We start from the raw sequence: 23,638 nt of genomic DNA, 5'->3' as shown, positions 1-23,638 counted from the left end.
GGCTCCAAGACTTTGGCCACCTCATGAGAAGAGAAGACTCCCTGGAAAAGACCCTGATGTTGGGAAAGATGGAGGGCACAAGGAGAAGGGGACGGCAGAGGATGAGATGGTTGGACAGTGTTCTTGAAGCTATGAACATGAGTTTGACCAAACTGCGGGAGGCAGTGGAAGACAGGAGGGCCTGGCGTGCTCTGGTCCAGGGGTCACAAAGAGTCGGACACGACTAAACGACTAAACAACAACAACGCATTTTTAATGCGCCTTTTCTCCTAAGCCACAGATATATATTTTTGTGCACACATCTTGGCTGGAGAATTTCCTTGCAAACTTCAGAGAAGTGCAGATTTCAAAGGCTGTTTTGGATTCTGTGTGAACTGAGCCGGTTCCTATTCAAATGCAGAGTGAACCAGATTTCTTCCCCCACCCCCAGCAGAAACCCAGGAAGCCACTTTCCTGCCGTTGTGCCCCTCAATAATGTCCAAAGCCACCATAGGTCAAATCTCTTACAGAATTAGCTGTGTGATGCCTCCTGAAGCAAAAACCCAGAAAGCCACCTGAGGATGGGCTCTGTGCAAGGGAAGTCCAGGGGAAGCCGCATTCTTGCAATTCTCCGGAGAGTTGAAGCGCTTCCAGCATGTACCTGCAAGGCAGAAGAAAGCAATACAGTCCTGCTGAGTCAGCACAATGGCCCATCTAGTCCAGCCTCCTGTTTTCACAGCCGCAAACCTGATGCCCATTATGGGAAGCCCGCGAGTAGGATTCGAACACAAGATCTCTCTGCCTTCTTATGGTTTCCAGCAACAGGCAAGTCCCAACTGATACATGTACATGTGCTTAGCTTGTGGGCCCATAGACTTGTGAGCATATGGAGGGGGGCGTGTATGTTTGCTGTGATGTGCCAAAATCTGTCCTCCAATTTCTAGGGAGTTTTCAACCCCTGCGAAAGAGGCTTCCATTTTCTACATGTTTCCAGGCACAATTCAAAGTGTTGTTGCTGAATTTATAGCCCTAAATGGCCTCAGCCCTGTATACCTGAAGGAGAGTCTCCATCCCCATCGTTCAGCTCGGACGCTGAGATCCAGTGCCAAGGGCCTTCTGGTGGTTCCCTCACTGTGAGAGGCCAGGTTACAGGGAACCAGGCAGAGGGCCTTCTCGGTAGTGGCGCCCGCCCTGTGGAACATCCTCCCATCAGATGTCAAGGAGATAAGTAACTATACAACCTTTAGAAGACGTCTGAAGGCAGCGCTGTACTGTGGTACCTTGATTCTTGAACTTAATCAGTTCCAGGAGTCTGGTCGACTCCTGAAAGCGTTCAAAAACTAAGGCGCAGCTTCCAATTGGCTGCAGGAACTTCCTGCACTCAAGTGGAAGGCGTGTCGGATGTTTGGCTTTTGAAAAGTGTTCACAAACCAGAACATTTACTTCCGGGTTTGCGGTGTTTGAGGGCCAAGCCATTTGAGTACCAAGGTACCACTTGTATAGGGATGTTTTTTCTGTTTAATGTCTTATTATGTTTTTGTATATGCTGAAAGCAGCACAGAGTACAATTCTATGATTCTTACATTGCCAAAGTTGGGGTATTATTATTATTATTTTAAATTTGTATACTATCCTATACCCACAGGTCTCAGGGCGTTTGAGAGTTTTCCTTCCTCTAGCCGCCTGCAGCCTCCCCTGGTGCCTACATTTCCTGATCCAAAACAGAGGCCCACAAGATGGCAGCCACAGGCCATGGGTGGGATCATTTGTAGGACGACCAAAGGGACACTCACAGTTTCTGGGCTGACACAGAAACGAGGGAAGCTTGACCCCTAACCCTGCACCCCTCACTCAAGATTTTCACTGATATTTTCTCTCCCCTTGGATCAGTTTCCTTTCTTGTCGTTATGTACTGAGTTGAATAGGATCCAAAGGCAGCAGTCTGATTGGTCCTAGAACAATAGGATCCAGAATGCAGCAGTCTGATTGGTCCACAGGAGCCACCCAATCCAGCTCCAGGTGGAAGTGAATCCGCAACCTGATTGGCCTACAGGTGAATCCCGGAATTAGCCAATCACGTGGAGCCCATTGTGTAAATAATGTATATAAAGCAGACATTCTGGGGGAACTTCCATTCCTCCTCACCACTATGAGCTGAATAAAGAGCATGAAATCCACTCTCGGCTCTGAATATATTTCACTTGTTAACAGAGAAATGGTTAAAAAACGGGAAAGGGCCAGAGAAATTTGCAGCACAGCACTAGTGTGTCTAGGTGGAAGCTGTTATGGCATGAAGTTATAACTCCTCCTCAATTTCTGAGCATCTCTAATCTCTAATCCACACCTTTCTTCAGTACTCACCTCGCTAAGTCTGAAAGACTGGAACGTGACTGCAGAGGATGTTAAATGTGGTGCCCAGGATGGAGCGATCAACCAGAGTTGTCAGGACTGCCTCCTTCTCCCTCAGAGAAGTCTAGAAGACAGGCGAGGTTATTTTGTATTTCATGAATAAATGTACTCTTTTTGGTGCTTGCTAAAAAAAATCCTGTTTAGACAAGCCCACCCAGATGCTTAGAAAGTCGAGGTAATGCTAATCTGTTTTAGTATTTAAACTTTTTTTTTGAAAATAATTCTTATTAGTTTTCAATTGCAATAATCCAATAAAAGCCTCATTATAACAATGCCAAATGATAATACCATTAAAAATACCAATCATTCAAAAGCCAAATTATATAATTTAGGTGGCCCCCGGCATGATGATTTGATGATTTACTATATTTCTCGTTCCAAAATCTTACAATTTCCTTTACACTCCGGTCAGAATAACAAACCCTGCAATTTTAACGAATTCCATTTGCATTAACACATTAAATGATTTATAGTCCTACAGGTGAGTATTTTAAGTTTTGCAAGTTTTAAAGAAGGGTTGTGATTCTTTTTCTTGATTTTACTATTTTATCTTTTTTTTGTAAACCACTTTGAGCTTTTTTTTTTTAACAATCAAGCAGTGTATAGATTTAATGAAATAAATAAATCGATAATAATAACACCTCAGAGAGGTTTAGAAAAAAGATAAAACAATAAAATTATCATGAAGAAAAAATTTACAGCAATAATTTAAGACTTCTGAAAAGTTAAAGTAACAACGGGCAGATAAAAACTTGCACCAATTTTCTACACATCTGGATAAAGGTAAAGGGACCATTAGGTCCAGTCGTGGCCGACTCTGGGGTTGCGGCGCTCATCTCGCTTTATTGGCCGAGGGAGCCGGCATACAGCTTCCGGGTCATGTGGCCAGCATGACTAAGCTGCTTCTGGTGAACCAGAGCAGCGCACGGAAATGCCATTTACCTTCCTGCCAGAGTGGTACCTATTTATCTACTTGCACTTTGACATGCTTTCGAACTGCTAGGTTGGCAGGAGCAGGGACTGAGCAACGGGAGCTCACCCTGTCACAGGGATTCGAACTGCAACCCCAGAGTCGGCCACGACTGGACCTAATGGTCAGGGGTCCCTTTACCTTTACCTCTAACCCTGACTGGACTCAGTATTGTACCAGGTAGGGCCTGATTGGTGGCAGCGAGAAATAAAGTGGTGGCACAGGGATCAATAGACGGTCCAGGGACCCTGTGTGATCGCCACAGGAAGCGCCACATAGAGCGCACTGCAGTAGTCCAGTCTTGATGTCACCAGCACATGAACTACTGCAACTGCCTTGCCGTCCTTTGTAAGAAGAGTCCCGTGGAAGAAGAAGTGAGCGTGTCTCTGACTCCACCACTGTCTGCTCATCATCTGCCTACCGTGCATTTGCCACCCTCAACCCACAAAGGCTTTTGGATGAGGAGGTCCAAGAGCTCCTAACCCAGCGGTGGCTGGTGCTCCTTGGAGCTAATGGGACGGAAGGCAGGGAGGCCAGCAGCAGGTGGCGCTAGAGCCAACGACAGGCAAAGCAGACTCCTCCCACTTCTGTCCACACACCCCTCCTCTTCCCTGTTGAGTTCTACAAAGGGCTACACTGAAGCAAAGGAAATGGACAGACAGGTCTACCCCCCTGGCCTGGCTGTAAGTTAGGGGGAAGCGAGTTTTGTGGGGCAGGGACCCCCCCTTGCCCAAATGGAGCAGCATCTGCTCTTCTTCCAACCACTTCCACCTTCAGCAAGGTTCCTGCCCTCACCTGGAATTCCTTGAGGATCATGTCCAGGCCTTGGATGTTCTCCTTGTCCATCTTGGTGACATAGCAGGCGTGTCCGGGCCAAGGTTTGTAGCCAATCAGCAACTGGGAGCAGACAGAGCAGGTGCTTTCAGTTATATGTCACTACCCAGTGTAATACCTTTGATATTCTGCAGTATGCTTCCATTGCTTCTGCAGAATATCAAAGGTATTACACTGGGTAATGCAAAATGGAAGCAAGAAGAAATACCAACGAAAGAAGAATGGCAGACAAAATTAATGGACTACGCAGAATAGGATAAAATGACAGGAAGGATTCGAAACCTGCAGGACCAGAGATTTACAGAAGATTTACATCTTATACAATTTACAGAAGATTGGAAGAAATATACAAATTATTTGAAGAGCAACTCTAATCAACAAATTATGCTAGTAGGACTACAAGTAGTTTTGTAAGGAGAAATATATGAAATATCGCAAAGAAGAGAAAGAAAAGAGATATTAGTTATGAGATTTAAAAGTAATAGTGAAAATAAGAAATGTAAATTAAGTTGAATAGATTGGAAAATTTTCAGATGTGATTGATGGAAGTCAAAAATTGTATAAGATGCAAAAGTACGTTTAATTATTGTTGAAAATGATATGTTGAAAAACTGATAAAAATTATATATATATTTATAAAAGATATTCTGCAGTATGTACACAGTCAGATGCCAAGGCAGGGGGGAAGTGGACGAGAAAAGCTTTTCTCCCTCTCTCATAGCCCTAGAATTTGCGGGTGTCCAATGAAACTGGACGATGGAAGTTTCAGGAAAGGTAAAAGAAAGTCCTTCTTATCACAAAGTTAAACTATGGAACTCCCTCCCACAGGATGGCCACCAACTTGGATGGCTTTAAAAGAGGGTTAGACAAATTCATGGAGGAGGAGAAGGCTATTGATGGCTCCTAGCCAGGATGGCTCTGCTCTGCCTCCACAGTCAGGGGCAACAATGCTTCTGAATACCAGTTGCCGGAAACCACAGGAAGGGAAAGCGCTCTTGTGATCAAATCTTGCTTGTGGTTTTCTTTTTGGGGCATCTGGTTGGTCACTGTGACACACTGTGGCTCACACTCACCCAGCCCAATTGAAGAGGCTCCTCATGAGGCCGGAGGAACATCACCCGGCTATTGTTTTATTGATTGATTGATTGATCTAATACAGGGTCCCCAAACTAAGGCCCGTGGGCTGGATAAGGCCCGAGGGACTCATTTAGCCAGCCCGCAGCGACCCCCACCATCCGCTGCCGCTGCCCACTCTTACTGGCGCTGTGCTGCGCGGCTGTCCACTTCTGGGTCGGAGGAGCACCAGAAATAGCTTGTGCGCATGTGCAAGCGTTATTTGCGCATGTGCAAGCGTTATTTCCGGTGCACATCCGGGTTGGAGGAGGCCCGTGCACATGCGCACAAGCTATTTCCGGTGCTCCTCTGACCCAGAAGTGCGCGAGAAATTTGTGTATGGGCACGCGCTCCCCTGCCCTTTGGCCTGCCATGTTGACCCTTGATCTAATATGCTGTAAACCACTATGAGATTTTTATTAAAAATATAAAGCGGTATCGGGGGGGGGGGGAGAGGATGCTGAATTAGATGGGCCATTGGCCTGATCCAGCAGCCTCTTCTTAGGTCAGGCACCCCCAACCTGCGGCCCTCCAGATATTTTGGCCTACAACTCCCATGATCCCTAGCTAACAGGACTAGTGGTCAGGGATGATGGGAATTGTAGTCCAAAACATCTGGAGGGCCGAAGGTTGGGCATACCTGTCTTAGGTTCTTGTACCAGTTTTCAGGTTTGGCTACAGATGGCATGGAAATGGGTGTGCTCTTGGTGTTTGTTTTTTTTTTTGTAAAAATGGAGGTGTTGGTTATACTCACACCTTGATAAAAATACTGTGGATGCTAGGCCAAAATGACTACCATGGACAGCAAAAAGGGGGTGTGGGTGGGTGTGGGCCAGTACTCTGTACCAGTGCGTCCTGCCACCGAAAAGAAAGAAAGAAAAAGGCAATGTCTGAAAGGAAGGTGGCTTCGTTTTCTAGGTCAGCTCAGACTGTAAAATCCCTCTGTGCTAAAGCTAAAAGTTGCCAGGTAAAACTCTCCTTAAAATTCTCTCACATGCATTTGTGAATCTGGCTCCCGCCCAGCCTGGGTTGGCCCTATCATTGGGCAAAGTGAGGTGATGGCCTCAGGCGGCAAATGCTGTGGGGTGGCGAATGGTGGCTCAGCTTTTGAGCATTCAGAAGCAAAGTATAAACAGCCTGATGTGGCGGAAGTCGGCTATGCCCTGGTGCGGTGTAGATGTGGCACAACTCCCTTGCCAGTTGCCCCTCACCTTACTGAAGTCATAAATGACTGTGGCTGGGTCGTTAGTCTGGTCCTTGACGTAGAAAGTGGCCGCTTCTTCCATATTGACAGGGAGGTTCAGCTGCGAGTCTCCTCCTTCCAGGCCCTCGATGGTCATCTGCAAAACCTGCAAGTGATGGAGTGTGTTAACAAGAGGTGCCTTGTTCTTCTTCTTTCCAGCATCCTGTAGCAACAATTACTCCCAGGAGTAGCACCCCCTGCCTTGCTGCGGGCCCCAATCCTTAGCAAACTCACTGACCAAGGGCCTAGACTTCTGTAGCTAAAAGATTACGATCCGTGCCAAAAGGCTGGAAGTATCATCAAACTTGGAGAACCCCACAGTTTGCGGAGGTACGGTCCCCTCCCTGGTGGGTAGGAACTAAGCATGCTTAGCGGACACTGAATTTTCACTGCTGGTTGGAGGACAGGTAGGCAGAAAACCAGGGGAGGATATATAATGGAATATCCTGGAAAAGGTCATGGCGGGCTGGAGCCTCGAACAGGAACACATCACGCTGCAACATTTTGTCCTAGGCTCTGCTCATTTCACACCTTTCCTAATCCTGATCTTGTTGGTACTACAGCCTAGAACAGGCGTAGGCAAACTCGGCCCTCCAGCTGTTTTGGGAGGACTACAATTCCCATCATCCCTGACCAATGTTCCTGCTAGTTAGGCGTGATGGGAGTTGTAGTCCCCAAACATCTGGAAGGCTGAGTTTGCCTATGCCTGGCCTAGAACCACAGAATTGTAGAGCCCAAGAAAGATGTTAAATTATTTTTGTATGCCACAGCTGCTGCTCGAATTTTATTAGCTAAGAATTGGAAAACACAAGAAGTACCAACAGTGGAAGATTGGCAGGTGAAGATGATGGACTTTTCGGAGCTAGCTGACCTGACTGGAAGAGTCCGCGACCAGAAGGAGGAGGACTACCAGGAAGAATGGATGACATTTAAAGACTATTTATTTAAACATGTTAAATTAATTTAATTGGAAAGCTCGCAATTACCAGATAGGCTTAGGATTTAAATATGTAATGTGATGAACTAATGTTTAAAGTTGAATGGTTAAGAAAGAAAGGTGTTAAGTGATTAAGTTAAATTTTTAAGAATTTAGGTTTTGGAAAACCGTTAAAATGATATACACTGAAATTCAACCAGGGGGATACGAGGAAGTCACTTAACAATGTTATGAAGATCGGTTTAATTGCGGTGGAGATGTATGTTTGTTTGTTTTTTAAAAAAATTCTGAAGAAGATTGGAAAAAATTTAAGGACTATTTACGGAAACATTGTAAAATTTAAGAAAGTTAGATGGTGTTGGATTGAAATTGAGAGGTTTCTAGCTGCAATGATATATAAGAACATACACGGGGGGGAAAAGAGTTTGAAAAATAAGGTAATGTTATAAGCTGTAATGCTTTAAATGAAGGATTTGCTGAACAAATAATCTTAATTGGGATACAAGAAGGAGAAGTATGAGGAGGTCTGAGAAATTTGTTATTTAAAAGTATGGTTTATGAATTTTATGCCTTTGTTTAATGTTTCTGTTTGTTTTGTTTGTTTGTTTGTTTAAAAAGTTGGAAAACTTAATAAATATTCTTTAAAAAAATTAAATAAATAAAAAAAAATCTGGAAAATTAATAAAAAAAAATGAGGGGGGGGGAAATAGAACCACAGAATTGTAGAGTTGGAAGGGTCACCTAGGTCAACCCCCTGAAAACCTTCACCACCCCTGAACTTTGGCCGTGCTGGTTGGTGTCCCGCAACACCTGCCCTAAACGCCCCATAGCATCCTGCTCTGCTCACCGCCTCCGTGTGCGCCTGGGTGACGTACAGGCCCATCAGAAGAGCCCCCACAATGATCACCACGATGAGGACGACGATCACCACGATGATCAGGAGCCTCTTGATGTGCACGGGGCAGCTGGGCATCTTGGGCAGATGGAGCAGGAGCCTGGGCAGGCAGCAGCACCAGCGGCAGCAGCAGGCGCAGCTGGGGGGGCAGCAGCTGGGGCAGCAGTTGGGGCAGCAGCCGCAGCAGGTGGGGCAGGAGCCGCAGCAGTCGCAGCCGCAGCAGTCACAGCAGCCGCAGCAGGGGCAGCCCACAAACTCCGGGTCCAGGGCATGGTAGTCCTTGCAGGGAGAGAGAGAGAAGTGGGTGTGATACAAGCAGAGACTAGTTTTCAGGTGCTTCACAGATCCCAAATAAATGCCAAGTTGGGTTGGAGTGTGTGTCAGTCTAGACCAGGGGTCAGCAAACTTTTTCAGCAGCGGGCTGGTCCACTGTGCCTCAGACCTTGTGGGGGGCCGGACTATATATTTTTGGGGAGAAAATATGAACAAATTCCTATGCCCCACAAATAACCCAGAGATGCATTTTAAATAAAAGGACACATTCTACTCATGTAAAAACACGCTGATTCCTGGACCATCTGCGGGCCGGATTGAGAAGGCGATTGGGCCGGATCCGGCCCCCGGGCCTTAGTTTGCCTACCCATGCCATGAAACTACGTCGTCATAAGACCTGAGTGGAACTTTTTAACCTTACTAGGCCTGTATAGTTTTATCTTAAAGCACCTCCTCCTGTGAACAGATGCCAATTTTACGTTTCGATTCATATCCTCCAGTCTTCTCTGTATGCCCATAAAGGTTGATTGATTGACTGAACATAACAGTTTATGTTAACCACTAAGGAAGAAAATAACACGATAAAATTCAAAACAGCAACGATTAGTTGCACATTTATTCAAAATCTCGTGAAACTGGTTTATTGTAAGACAATATGACCATAGGTGGCAAGTTGAGGGTCTTCATCGGCATCCCAAAAGAATGAGCCAGGGTGTGTGTGTGTGTGTGTGTGTGTGTGTGTGTGAGAGAGAGAGAGAGAGAGAGAGAGAGAGAGAGAGAGAGAGAGAGAGAGATGATCTGGGAGAAGGCTGGGAACTGGTGGCACAGAGCCCTGCTTGTTCCGTACTGGATCCAAGGCTGTGACTAAAGGAGATGCAAGATCTGTTTGGGTGTGAATGTCTTCTGTTCAGAAGTAAATGAAACCATATATTCTAAAGGCACCACAGTCTTTGCCTGACCTTCATTCCAAGGAAGCTAAACCTGGATTGTCTCATCGCTCAGAGATTGGAGTGGCATGTCACGGTATTGAAAGCGGGATTGTGTGTGACCACCCAGGGAGCATCACAAACACAAATCATCATGACTGTGAAATGAAAAGGATGTCTGGAGGCCCCCTGGAAGAAATGGGTAGAATGGATACGAGATATTGCAACACAGTTTTGCACAATCCTCAGCCAAGACCAAGTACCATATTTTTCGCTCTATAGGGCACACTTTTCCCCCTCCAAAAGTTAAGGGGAAATGTGTGTGCATCCTATGGAGCGAGTGCAGGCTCCTTGGCTTCAGTGATAGCAACACGAAGCCTCCGAAGCGCTTGCTCCCTCCGTGCTCCGGAGGCTTCGCGTTGCTTTCGCTGAAGCCTGGAGAGCGAGAGGGGTCGGTGCGCACCGACCCCTCTCACTCTCCAGGCTTCAGGGATAGCCACCTGAAGCCTCCGGAGCGCAGCGGGTGGTCCGGCTGCGCTCTGGAGGCTTCAGGTTCCTTTTGCTGAAGCCTGGAGAGCAAGACTCTCCTGGCTTCAGCAGAGAGGGAGAGCTGCACAGCGCCCCTTCAGCAAAGTGGCAGGAGAAATGGAAGGGGCTCCTTTTCTCCTGCCGCTTCGCTGAAGGGGCGCTGAGCAGAGGGGGAGATTTTTTTTTCTTGTTCTCCCCCTCTAAAACAAGGTGCGTCCTATGGTCGGGTGCGTCCTATAGAGCGAAAGATACGGTATTTCCTGAGTCCCTAGCAGCACAAACCTGTACATGCCAACAGAGAAGCAAGTCCCAGTGATTTCAGTGGGGATTACTCCCTTGTAAGTGGGTGCAACTAAGGGAAGCCGGTGTTACTTATAACACGCAGGAGACTCTAAGACTGACCTGAAGTTGTCTTTGTTTTCTCGGTTGCCCAAGCTGCACTGCTGCTTATTTACAAAGGTACCCTGAAGTCTGTAGTAACTGCAGTGTAGATCACAGAACTAGAGTTGGAAAGGACCCCTAGAGTCATCTAGTCTGATCCCTCGCAATGCAGGAAATCCCAGCTAAAGAATCCCTGACAGGTGGCCATCCAGCCTCTGCTTAAAAACCTTCAGTGAAGACCTCTGAGTCATGAAAGGAAAAGAAGCTGCAGGACTCCTTACCTAGACTAAGGTTACCAGATTTTTTTTCAATGAATCCGGGGACACTTTAAATAAATAAATAAATACTACACATTCGGGATGTTGATGCTGCAGCGATAGTGGTGGCAGAGGGGCCGCCGCCGCCTTGACCTCAACCACCATGTTTTCTCTTTGTCCAAGATTTCTATCTCCTTTCTCCATGAGCCTGGGCAGCCCCTGGTTCTTCAGTGGTGGTGGTGGGGAAGCAGTGCACTGTGGGTCAGGCATGGAAGGTGGAGAAGGAGGGCCGAGAGCAGTGGCGGCGAGGCCATTGGAGCATCCTCAATCCCATTCCTAATTGTGTGCAAGCAGGAGGGGGTGGGGATCCCTCGACTGGGAAGGGAGGCTTCCCGTTGCCTAACTGAGAGATCCTTGCCCCCTCCTGCTTGATAGGCAATGTGAGGCCTCCCTTCACAGCTTAGTTGCTGGGGTCAGAGAAGGTAGAGGCAGCCCGGAAGCTGCATCTTAGAGCCCCTGCCCCACCATCATATGGGGACTTCTGAGCAGCTCCTGAAGCCAGCCAGAGCCAACTGCTCCGGGCTGCTGAGACGGCCGCTGCTGCGTTTCCCGGGGACATTAGATGAAATCCGGGGACATTCCGGGGATGGAATTTCTCCAGGGACTTATTCGCAAATCCGGGGACTGTCCCATGGAAACGAGGACGTCTGGTAACCCTAACCTAGACTGAAAAAAGACATGTGGACTTCTGGAGGAATACAACACTTTAAACATCCAGATACGATTATACTTACCTGTATAACATTGTGGAGTCAACTTCCTCAGGAGATTGTGGACTCTCCTTCATTGCAGGTTTTTAAGCAAAGGTTGGATGGCCATCTGTCATGGATGCTTTCGCTGAAATTCCTGCATTGCAGGAGGTTGGACTGGAGAACCCCTTTGAGTCCCCTTCCAATTCTACACTTCTATGATTGATTGATTGATTGATTGATTGATTGATTGATTGATTCATACATAGGCATTTCAGGTCTGACTTTCCCCATTTGTATGTTAGTTTTTGTTGTTATTGTTTGTAAAATGTGATGCGTGGTTTCATTTATCTCGCAAAACCCAATAAAAATATAAAGCTAGCATTTCCAATGACGTATTTAGTCCTCGGTCTTGATTAGATACCTTTTTGGAGCTGCCTAGATAAACGTATACATTTAAATTAGGATTGGTGGAATGTTCTTATTGTTTCTATCGCCGCTGCCTTGTTACATTTGCAGCTTAAGAAATAAAGTTCTTGTTTTGAAGAATGCAGATAATAATAAACATGATACCACGCGTATGCAACAGCCTAAAAATCAGAATATTTATTTTCAGAACGAAAGAAAGAAAGAAAGAAAAGAAAAGAAAAGAAAAGAAAAGAAAAGAAAAGAAAAGAAAAGAAAAGAAAAGAAAAGAAAGACTCCCGTCTCAATGCAGGGAGGGACTCACCACTGCTGGTGCTCGGAGCAGAGCTTCTTGCGTGACAATTTCCATCGTCTCCTTGATCTCCATAGCCTGCCTGTGTCTGCAATCCCTGCTCCCAGCCTGCTCTCTGAAGGGAGCATGTCAGATATATATATAGAGAGAGAGAGAGAGATATGTGGCAGCCTAGAGGGGCAGTGACCCAGGTGGGCTGTGAGTCCTCCAGGCTGCTGACCTGGCTGAGAGCCAGACCTTCACTTGGCTTTTTGGGTGTGAGAACCTAGTTCTCCACCACCACCCCTTCATACTTCAAAGCCAAGTTCCACGGAAGTGGCCAGGGAAGTCCTTGCCATTAAGCCACCTCAGAGGACTCTTGTCCCCAGGAACAGAGCTCTTGTGGTTTAGATAACTGCAAACATTGGTCTCCTGAGGACTTAAGTGAGGTCCTTATGATGGGGCCACCTTGTCCTCATGACGAACATATCTACTCATGGTTAAGGTGCCCTCTTTTCATCTCCTTGACCAGCTCTTTCTTGAAGAGATTGAAATGTTCAAAGTAATCATTTCGAAATCATTTGGGAAACCATGGTGGTGTGGCAGTTAGAGTAGAGTGCCGGACTTGGAAGAAAGACCAGGGTTCAAATCTCCCCTTGGCCATGAAACTCACTGGGTGGCCTTGAAGGCCTGTCACTGCCTCTCAGCCTAACCTACCTCACAGGGTTGCTGTGGGGATTAAATGATGGGGAGCGCTATGGACGTCACCATGAGCTCTTGGAGAAAAAGATGGGCTAGAAATGCAATATAAGTAAATGAATAAATGAACAAGCCAGCCTCGTCCCATGAGCCTTTGGGCTAGGGAGCCTCCAGTCTCAGGAGTAGGTCACATGGATTACTCCACTTGCTCTTGGTTGGACTCCAACTCCCATCATCCTCCGTCAGCACAGTCAATGAGGAGGGGAAATGGGAGTTGGAAATCCAGCAATTTGAAGTCTCCACATTGATGTCTCTTGTCCAGCATGATTCTTCTGACATTTCTTCATTATTCCCAGGGAGGGTTCCGTACTGTTTAGCAGAGATCAGGTTCTCTTATTTGTTCCAGGGAGCAGAGCGGTGCAACCCTGAAGTTATTGTTGATGGTGATGTTATCTTAATTTATTACCCACCCTTCACCCTAAGGTCCCAGGGCAGGTTACAACAATTTAAAAGTCAACATTAAAATGATTTTTTAAAAATTGGACAAATTCACAGAAGCAGCGGCAGGGCCATCTTAAGCATATCCATTGCCGTGGTGCAAAAATCCCTCTGGCAGCCGCCCCCCCCCCCCCGTTTCCCAGAGTTGTCCACCTTCTGTAGAGATCGCCATATAGTTGGTGGGGTGCAGCTTGCATTCTAAGCCTCTGCAGGGATAATAATAATAATAATAATAATAATAATAATAATAATAATAATAATAATTTATACCCCGCCCATCTGCTGGGTTTCCCCAGCCACTTTAGGCCGCTTCCAACAAAATATTAAAATACAACAATCTATTAAACATGAAAAGCTTCCCTAACCAGGGCTGCCTTCAGATGTCTTCTAAAAGTCTGGTAGTTGTTTTTCTCTCTGACATCTGGTGGGAGGGCGTTCCACAGGGCGGGCGCCACTACCAAGAAGGCCCTTTGTCTGGTTCCCTGTAACCTCACTTCTCACAATGAGGGAACCGCCAGAAGGCCCTCAGAGCTGGACCTCAGTGTCCGGGCAGAATGATGGGGGTGGAGACGCTCCTTCAGATATACTGGACCGAGGCTGTTTAGGGCTTTAAAAGTCAGCACCAACGTACTGGGAGCCAATGTAGGTCTTTCAAGACTGGTGTTATGTGGTCTCGGCGGCCACTCCTAGTCACCAGTCTAGCTGCCACATTCTGGATTAGTTGTAGTTTCCGGGCCACCTTCAAAGGTAGCCCCACATAGATCACATTTCAGTAGTCCAAGCGGGAGATAACCAGAGCATGCACCACTCTGGCGAGACACTCTGCGGGCAGGTAGGGTCTTAGCCTGCGTACCAGATGGAGCTGGTAGACAGCTGCCCTGGACACAGAATTGACCTGCTCCTCCATGGACAGCTGTGAGTCCAAAATGACTCCCAGGCTGCGCACCTGGCTCTTCAGGGGCACAGTTACTCCATTCCCTGCCACCCAGCCTTATGGTTGACGGGGCACAGCTGGCGGGCGCGCAGGGAAAGGGGAGGTCGCCGGCAAAGCCACGCAGCCCCCCCACTAACTGGGGCGCCCCTGAGAGGCCAGCGCCCTGGCACAACGTACCAGTAAGCCCAATAGGAAAGATGGCTCTGGGCAGCGGCTACCATCAGCTACTAAGCATGACGGCTATGCTCTGCCTCAGTAAATGCTTCTGATTACCAGTTGCTGGAAGCCCCAGGAGGGGAAAGTGTTCTGGTGATCAAATCCTGCTTGTGGGTTTCCTGTTAGGACATCTAATCTGTGAGAACAGATTGCTGGACTAGATGGGCCATTGGCCTGATCCAGCAGCCTCTTCTTATGTTCTTGACTTTGCTGCTCTTTCTGCTCTCACTGCTGGCCTTGACCTTGTGCCCCTCAACCAGCCCCTCTAACCAATTCCAAAGGCGCCGATTACAGGAGCTTGAAGACAGCCCTTCCACAAGTCCTTTCTCAGGGGCTTGGAAACAGGTAAAGTGTAAAATGGAAAACGAGTGAGGAATGGCAACTTAAACTGATGATGGAATATGCATAGCTTGCAGACTTAACTTATAGAATAAGAGAACAAGAAGAACACATGTTTAAAGAAGATTGGAAAATGTTTATTGACTATATGGGGGGGGGAAATTGTGTACACTTAAAAAAATTGGCAGCATTAAGATAAATTCAACAGTGTAAATAAGTTTTGAGTATTGGAGCCTCAGCTTCAGGATCTGCTCACTGGAAGGACAGATCCTGAAGCTGAGGCTCCAATACTTTGGCCACCTCATGAGAAGAGAAGACTCCCTGGAAAAGACCCTGATGTTGGGAAAGATGGAGGGCACAAGGAGAAGGGGACGACAGAGGACGAGATGGTTGGATAGTGTTTTCGAAGCTACCAACATGAGTTTGACCAAACTGAGGGAGGCAGTGGAAGACAGGAAGGCCTGGCGTGCTCTGGTCCAGGGGGTCACGAAGAGGCGGACACGACTAAATGACTAAACAACAATAACAACAAATAATGGAATACTGAATGGTTTAGTTTATGTAAAATATGCAGGGATTTATGGCAAGCAAACTGAACCGTGGAAAGAGAAGGAGGGAAGTGAGTGATATTTCATAGAATCATAGAATCATAGAGTTGGAAGAGACCACAAGGGCCATCGAGTCCAACCCCCTGCCAAGCAGGAAACACCATCAGAGCACTCCTGACATATGGTTGTCAAGCCTCTGCTTAAAGACCTCCAAAGAAGGAGACTCCACCACACTCCTTGGCAGCAAATTCCACTGTCGAACAGCTCTTACTGTCAGGAAGTTCTTCCTAATGTTTAGGTGGAATCTTCTTTCTTGTAGTTTGGATCCATTGCTCCGTGTGCGCTTCTCTGGAGCAGCAGAAAACAACCTTTCTCCCTCCTCTATGTGACATCCTTTTATATATTTGAACATGGCTATCATATCACCCCTTAGCCTCCTCTTCTCCAGGCTAAACATGCCCAGCTCCCTTAGCCGTTCCTCATAAGGCATCGTTTCCAGGCCTTTGACCAGGTTTTAAGGTTGTTGGAATGAATAGTCTAAAACATGAAATAGAAAAACTTAATAAAAAATTATACAAAGAAGAATAGAGGTAAAGTGTTTGCTCTTCTGAATCCAACCAACTGCATAATTGGATATGCCCATGTTCTTAGGTGTATTTGTTAGCACAAGGTCCTGGCCTGGGTTTCTGGGAAGGCTTCAACGAACCCTCAAGGAGATCCTTGAGGGCCCTTATACCCATGCCTGTGCCCTCCTTGAGCCCACCCTCTCCATTGGGTTAAGTGCTCCCCAATCCTGATGGGCTGCCCACTAAATTTCCCTGGTGTTCCTGCCAAGAGGGTGATGCTTACGAGGTGCAGCAAGGAGGGTACCCTCCAGAGAGGGCAGCTGACGATTGAAGCACTGTTACAACATCACCAAATGCCTGCTCCCCACTCTGAGTGCGATCCAGAAATAGGCTGCATTGTTATATTGTGTTTTTTAAAAGGCCTTAACACAAGAAGGGCCTGCTGGATCAGGCCAAGGGCCCATCTAGTCCCCCATGCCTCTGGGAAACCTGCAAGCAGGATCTGAGCACAGGAGCCTTTTCCTTCCCTATGATTTCCAGCAACTGGTGTTCAGAGGTGTGGCGATCACACAGGGTCCCCGGACATTTAATGGTCTATTGATCCCTGTGCCACCACTGTGCTCGCTTCCCTGCTGCCACCAACCAGTTACTCTCTGGTAAAACATTGAGTCCAGTCAGCTGTTAAAAGTGAACCAAGAAACCAAGTTTATTTTACAAACATTAACAAGTTTATGGTTTCTCAGATAATATTCCTGTCAGTATCTTAACTTTAGGGACGCGGGTAGCGCTGTGGGTTAAACCACAGAGCCTAGGACTTGCTGGTCAGAAGAGGTTTGTTGTTGACCTTTTTTTAGGGGTGAGGGACCCCAAAGTTGTTGACTTTTTAAAAGAAATAGTTGTTTACCTTTAGAACCTTTAGAACGGTTGTGGGACACAGGGACTCCCAGCGCAAACCAAAAGGAGTGCCAGCACCCCAGGCACAGGGGTGTACGAAGGGGGGTATGGGTTTCATGCTGGGGGGGGAACAAAATTTCGGGCAGCATGCACAGTCGCCATGCTGTCCACCTGCTGCCCCCTCCTGCATGGCGGTTAACTGTTTTGGCTGCGTGTGAAGCACCCGGAGTGCCGTGTAACATTGTGGGCACTGTGCAACGCATCCTGTTGCGTGTGCCAAGCTAAAGGGTTCCTTGGCTGTCAGCGCACGCTCCCAGCACCATCCAACATGGGGTGCCAGTGCAGAACGATGGGGAATGCAAGCGGCATCAGAGGCAACATCTCCAGACAGGATCTGTATGCTCCTACTCATTGGGTTTTGTTGCTGACTTCAGTGCTGTCGGCACGCAGCAGATCCCACCACAACGTTACACGGCACTCTGGGTGCAGCGCCAAAGCAGTTAGCTGCCATGCAGCTGGGGCAAGAGCCAGCAGCCGAGCTGAGCTGAGCCTGTTGGAGAGCCATGGGCTCTTCTGCTGCTGCGGCTCAGCGCGAGTTCAGGGGTGAGTGTTGGAGTCTGGGGAAGAGCCGCCTGCAGCAGAAGAGCCGGTGGCACTCCGACGGGCTCTGCTCCGCTTGACTGTCGGCGGCTCTTCCCCGGACTCCAATGCTCAGCCCCGGACTCGGCCTGGTGTCTCAGAGCCCGGCGCCCTGGTGCCGTGCACCCCTAGTGCCAATGGTTAAGATGGCCCTGCTCTTGTATAGGACATAGCCAGTGCCAGATTTATGTATAGGCTAAGTAGGCTGAATCCTAGGGCCTCTAAATCTAGGGGGCCTGGCCAGCCTGCCCGCTCCCCAGCAGGCAACCTCCCCTCTCCCAAAATTGCAAACCCAAGACTTAATGCGAGGGCAGGGCAACTTGGGCCTCTAAATCTAGGGGGCCTCAGCAGCTTGCCATCTCCCCAGTGCCACAGTCTCCCCTCTCTCAAAACTGGAAACCCAAGACTTCATGCAAGGGCAGGGAAACTCAGGCCCAGCAACTATGAGACTCAGGGCTAGCCAGTGGGGGCCCAATTTGAAGAAGTGGGGCCCAACTTTAGGGTTTTTTTGTAGGGCCCCAGTTCACAGCCAAAGTCTGCAAAATCTCAGAGATATAAATAAGATCCATCTAGATTTCCCTGGTGTGGGGGCCCCTTTAGGAGCAGCCCGCAGGGGCCCAATTTGGCCCAATTGTTCCAATTCCCTTAAGGTCAGCCCTGATGAGTCTGTGCAGGGGTTGGACTGACAAGCCCTGCACCTTCTAGGTCCCTGGTGTCACTATTCAGAGTACAGACTCAAAATAAGTTTTCTCATGAGCTCTGTAAGATCTTGCAGACGGCCACTCACCTTTTCCAGTCGGCACTGCGTCCAGTGCTTAACAGCAACTTCGTCCTGAAGCCTCCAGGTTCCCTCTGCCTCTATGTCCGAGTCCTTCTGCCAGCTGCCTGGGGTCATTCACAGGCCGGCGTGTCTCTCTCTTTTCTCATTTATGGCGCTTATATCCAACCTGGCATCTCAGAGCAGTCTCGAAAGGGTTTCCTATCTAATCAATAAAATGACACAAACAAAATCATAGAATTGTAGATTTGGAAAGAACCCCAAGGTGCATCTAGTCCAATTGCCTGCAAAACAGGAATCCAATTCAAGAATCCCTTGCAAATGGCCACCCAACCTCTGTGTATAAAAAACCTCCAAAGAAGGAGAGTCCACCACCTTCTGAGGGTGTCTGAATTGATATCCCATCTTTTACTCCAAGGAGCACAAGATAATAATAATAATAATAATAATAATAATAATAATAATAATAATTATTATTATTATTATTATTATTTATACTCTGCCCTCCCCAGCCAAGGCCCGGCTCAGAGCGGCTTACAAGCAACAATAAAAACAAGTTGAATGATTACAACTTAAAAACAAAATTAAAATACAACATTAAAATATTGAAACATTAAAATATTAAAATGTAGCCTCATCGCAGGAGGAGAAGGAAAGGAAAAAAGAAAGAGAGGGAGGAAATCAAATTGGCTCCAAGCCAAAGGCCAGGCGGAACAGCTCTGTCTTTCAGGCCCTGCGGAAAGAAATCAGATCCTGCAGGGCCCTGGTCTCATGAGACAGAGCGTTCCACCAGGCCGGAGCCAGTGTTGAAAAGGCCCTGGCTCTGGTTGAAGCTAATCTAACTTCCTTAGGGTCCAGGACCACTAGGGTGTTGCTATTTATGGACCTTGAGGCTCTCCGTGGGGCAGACCGGGAGAGGCGGTCCCGTAGGTACAAGGGTCCTAGGCCGTGAAGGGCTTTAAAGGTCAAAAGCAGCACCTTAAATCTGACCCTGTACTCTACCGGGAGCCAGTGCAGCTGGAAAAGCACTGGGTGAATATGCTCCCATGGCAGAGACCCTGTGAGGAGCCTCGCTGCAGCATTCTGCACCCGCTGGAGTTTCTGGGACAGCTTCAAGGGCAGCCCCGTGTAGAGCGAATTACAGTAGTCAAGCCTGGAGATTACCGTCGCATGGATCACTGTGGCCAGGTCGGATGACAACCTGCCCCAGGTCACCCAGTGAGCTGCATAGCTGAGTAAGGAGGTATTTGAACCCTAGTCTCTCCCAGGGTTTCCCCTTCTGAGAAACAGCTCTTCACTTCACTCACAGAAGCTGCTCAGTTCTGCTCCCGGTGAGCAGTTGCTGGTGGGGTTTAAAAAACACACAACTGCATGCATTCTATGCTGTCACAGTAGGGGGCTTGCAGGCGCTGGGCAACCAAAGTTGGCATGAGTGTTACACAAATCTTAAGGTGCACACTTAGCAGACACGCACCCTAGAGAAAAAACAATCCTTCACCATGCAAAAATTATAAAATATTCCCTGAAAAAAAAGACACTTTGAGTTCACAGAGCAATCCTGAAGCCCTCTTAATGACCCCAGATATTTACTCTGCAGTTAAAGGAAAAACCTTTCCCAGTAGTTCTTTTCACTTACAAATCCTTCCAAAGCTATAAACCTCTCACATAAATAGGGGTAGATCTGTGACAATGGATTCAAGAACTGAGGTATTTACCATTTCAAGGGAAAGGCTCAGAGTGGTCAGGAAAGGGCAACCGGCAAACATTGTCTGGTATCATGACAAGAGACAAGCCAGGAGACAAGACTGCCTCTTTCAGTGATGCATGTATGATGCTTTTCAACAGTGGTTTTCAACCTGGGCAGTGGTTTTCAACCAGGGTGCTGTGGCACCCTTTGGTGCCTTGAATGATGGTCAAGGGTGCCGCAAGCAAAACTGGCCTCTGTCCCTCTTTCTCCCCCCCCCCCATGGCTTCTTGCATCTCTGCCTCCCAAAGGCTTGTGCAGCTATTTGTTGCAGCACCCCTGGCTACAAGCTCCCCAAGTGAAGGGTGCCTCTGGAGCTGGCCAGGGGGTGCTTCCCAGGCCCCTGTGGGGAAGCGTGCGGAGGCACCTCTCTTTAGGGAAGGGGCGGCAGCTGCGGCTGTCCAGAGGACTCCTAAGGAGAGGGGAGAGGAGAAGGAGGAACACTGCACAAAGGAAGGAGACAGAAAAAGGACAAGAGGATGCCAGCTCTGCTGGCAAGGGGTGACATAGCTGGGAAGAATGTAGTTGGTCAAGGGAGCCGTGGACTCAAAAAAGTCCAAAACCTCTGGGCTAAGGGAAACCCAGCCAGATTGGGGGGGGGTATAAAAAATAAATTATTATAATTATAATTATTGGCAATTTCTCAAGTCTTTAAAAGTTGTTACACACACTTGTCTTGGCTCTTCACCTCCATGCAACATGTAAGGTGAGAAACTCTGTCACAACAGTAAAATTAAGATCTGCCTTGCTTTGACTGGTTCCTGCCGCCGCTCATTTTTCTCTGACCCATCATGGATTTAGCCCCAACCCCAAGAAACTAGTAACTGAAGGAGGTGGGTCATGGGAATTGAAGCGTATGCTTTCTGCATGCAACACACCCACTGCCAAGCAGCTCCATCTCATCTGCCCCCAACGCCATACCACCCTCTCTCCAAAAATAGACCAGGGTCACTGAGTCCTTCCCAGCAATAGAATTAGCCGTTCTGGAAGATTCCCAAAATGTTATCAATCCAGAGTTTAGAGTTAAGAATTCAAAGGTCCCAAATATAAAATAAACGTTCATAAATGTACACGGCAAACACATAAGTAAGTACAGGGCAGCAATCCTGTTAGCTTCTTTAGGAGACAACAAGAGTCTGCAAAGCAGGATACAAATAATAGAAAAAGTATTAAGTGTACATTTCAAAGAGATTGCTAGCTTCTTTAGGAGACAACAAGAGTCTGCAAAGCAGGCTACAAATAATAGAAAAAGTATTAAACTGTACATTTCAAAGAATATATATATATATATATATATATATATATATATATATCACCCTAGCGTTGCATGGCATTAACATTGTTCTAACTGTTGTAAATAAAAATATGCCCTTTTCCCTTATGGGGTATCCAAGAGCCCATATAGAGTCCTTACATAGGTTCCCTATTGGTAGGAGAAAATAACAGAGGCCAACCAGAGAATATTGAGAAGCAAAGCAGCTAGTAAGCTTGATCTTTATTGATCTGTTGCAACAGGGTACCCCCCTCACACGCAGGAGAGGAAGAGGACCCCCAAAAATGCTGTGCAAGGGCTTATAAAGACTTTTGAAATTCCCATCCTCTAGATCAAGACCACCCCCAGAAATATTACACATACATCACAGAAGGGGTGTAACCTAAGACCACCCCTCAGATACATCCCACCTACATCACAGAAATTTAAATGTTGTTTTTCTCCTGTCACAGTTTATCTCCTGTCTGGCAAGTTACTTGATTGGATTTCCCGGGGAGCCTGGCCATTCTTTTGTAGTGGTAAAATACTTATTTCCTGGGCCAGGTCACAGGCTCACACCTTATTCATATCTTAAATGTGTCCTTAAGACAGGATTTGTGAGGAAAGAGACAATGGGGAGACTTTTCCAGTTTGACCTTGCAGAGAAAACATTTGGTCAGTTTAGGAATCAAAATGGTTCCAGGTTGGTCTTCCTGTGTTGATCTATGTATGTGCAGTTATGAACATTACCATATATCTAAGACCATAAAATTCCTATCACATAACCACTAGGCCACAGGGCCTCCCCTAGAGCCTTGGCACTGAGGCCGGGAATTCCATGTTCTCAACTGCCGTTGCCTAGCAACGGAGCTTGCGACCCTTTGAGGTTCCTCAGCATCTGGAGGTTGGCAGAGGTGGTCTGTAGTGACCTTCACGCAGTCACTACAGGAGAGGATGGCATCCAGAAGGCTCCTGGAGGTAAGTAGAGGTTGCCATGGCCAGGGGACTTAACTCTGGAACCTACTTGTATGAACTTTATCAGCTCTATGAGCTCTGGCCCAATGGTTGCCAGTGGTTTGATTCGAATTAATTTTATAATGAATGATTTTAGAGTGTTGTGTTGTACTGTTGTACTGTTTTATTGTTGTTAGCCGCCCTGAGCCCGGCTTCAGTTGGGGAGGGCGGGATATAAATAACATTTATTATTATTATTATTATTATTATTATTATTATTATTATTATTATTATTGTCACAGACCAGGATAAAAAAAGAGCATATAAATAAAGTAGCAGTTAGGATTATTTTTTTTTAACCGATAATTGTTAGAGAAAATGAGGACAAAGAAACAGGCATAGGCTAAAACATTTGAATAAAATACAAGATTAAACACAGATAATGGATGGATAAAAACTGATAATTAAAACAGATAAGAACTAAAAAAACAAAGACACGCAGTTAAAACAACCGTAAGAGCATAAGAACTAAAAGACTCGCAGTTAAAACAACTATAAGAGGCTGCAGAGTAGAAGCCTCTGAAATAGAGGGCACTCACAACATTAGAAACTGCTGTGCAAATATGGTTAAAACAGACAATTGAATAAATGTACAACAATAAATTTAGAAACAATGTTGTAGTAAAGGGGCTCCAGCCACTCGCCCCTCCCTCACCTGTCCTTACCCTCCAGCTGGGTCAGGTTTCTGGGTCAGGTTTCCACAAACTTGCAGACAGAAATTCATCAGGTATAGCGTAACCAAGTAGTCAGGCTTTGGACTTAGATTTTCCCTCAGATTGGCACATAAGACAAAAGAAAGTTTCTTTTTTAAAAATTTATTTTAAAAAACACAATGGTCTTTCTCTTGGGGCAACAATTCTTTGCTCAGGTGCACCACAGGTTTCCAACTTCTCTCAAAGCTTCTCCTAATCCTATTTGACTGGCATTGGTTTGCATTTCAAAAGGACGCTGCTGGTCAGGGGCTAGAGTCACCCACAAACTTACAAGGGCTTGTGTTAACAACTCAGCGGCTCGCTTGAATTGGTGTAAGAGCCATTCCAGTACACACTGGATTTCTGCTCCCAGGGATTTGATGTTTCCCAAGCCCAATCTGAATCCGAAATCATTCACTTCTCCTTGAGCAAACTGACATTTATATATTTTAACGGTCAGGTTTGCATCTTGCAATCGGGCCAAAGCTCTCTGCACATGCTTAAGGTGTTCTGGCCATGACTTAGAAAAAATTAACTCAACTTCTTCCAATCCCTCCCATCTCCCTCTGAGCATGGACAAAGGATTTTCTAGGAGCTTGCCAAAACCTGGCTGGTCTGACACAAACTTTGGGCT

The 23,638-nt window shown here is 46.9% G+C and overlaps 1 protein-coding gene across 1 annotated transcript; it reads right to left on the bottom strand.

Annotated features, from left to right (window-relative positions):
- Nucleotides 1-499: 499 nt before the first annotated feature.
- On the bottom strand, nucleotides 500-12,346 carry LOC128420007 (pulmonary surfactant-associated protein C-like). Its single transcript, XM_053401341.1, has 6 exons — nucleotides 12,225-12,346; nucleotides 8,333-8,659; nucleotides 6,517-6,654; nucleotides 4,154-4,255; nucleotides 2,341-2,452; nucleotides 500-640 (listed from the first exon to the last, which is right to left on the bottom strand). The coding sequence occupies exons 1-5, from the start codon at nucleotides 12,285-12,287 to the stop codon at nucleotides 2,345-2,347; spliced, it is 738 nt and encodes a 245-aa protein (XP_053257316.1). The 5' UTR covers nucleotides 12,288-12,346; the 3' UTR covers nucleotides 500-640; nucleotides 2,341-2,344.
- Nucleotides 12,347-23,638: the final 11,292 nt, after the last annotated feature.

The sequence above is a fragment of the Podarcis raffonei genome, chromosome 8, assembly GCF_027172205.1.
Source record: "Podarcis raffonei isolate rPodRaf1 chromosome 8, rPodRaf1.pri, whole genome shotgun sequence".
Taxonomy (NCBI): Eukaryota; Metazoa; Chordata; class Lepidosauria; order Squamata; family Lacertidae; genus Podarcis; species Podarcis raffonei.
This window is presented reverse-complemented; position numbering and strand designations above follow the sequence as displayed.

Bases quoted from the DNA above. Each gene is read 5' to 3' on its own strand.
- LOC128420007 (XM_053401341.1), bottom strand. From the start codon at position 12,287: ATGGAGATCAAGGAGACGATGGAAATTGTCACGCAAGAAGCTCTGCTC. The intron at 8,660-12,224 runs GTGAGTCCCTCC...TCTCCCTGCAAG, and splicing joins TGCTCCGAGCACCAGCAGTG to GACTACCATGCCCTGGACCC. The intron at 2,453-4,153 runs GTGAGGGCAGGA...CCTGTCTTCTAG, and splicing joins TGATCCTCAAGGAATTCCAG to ACTTCTCTGAGGGAGAAGGA.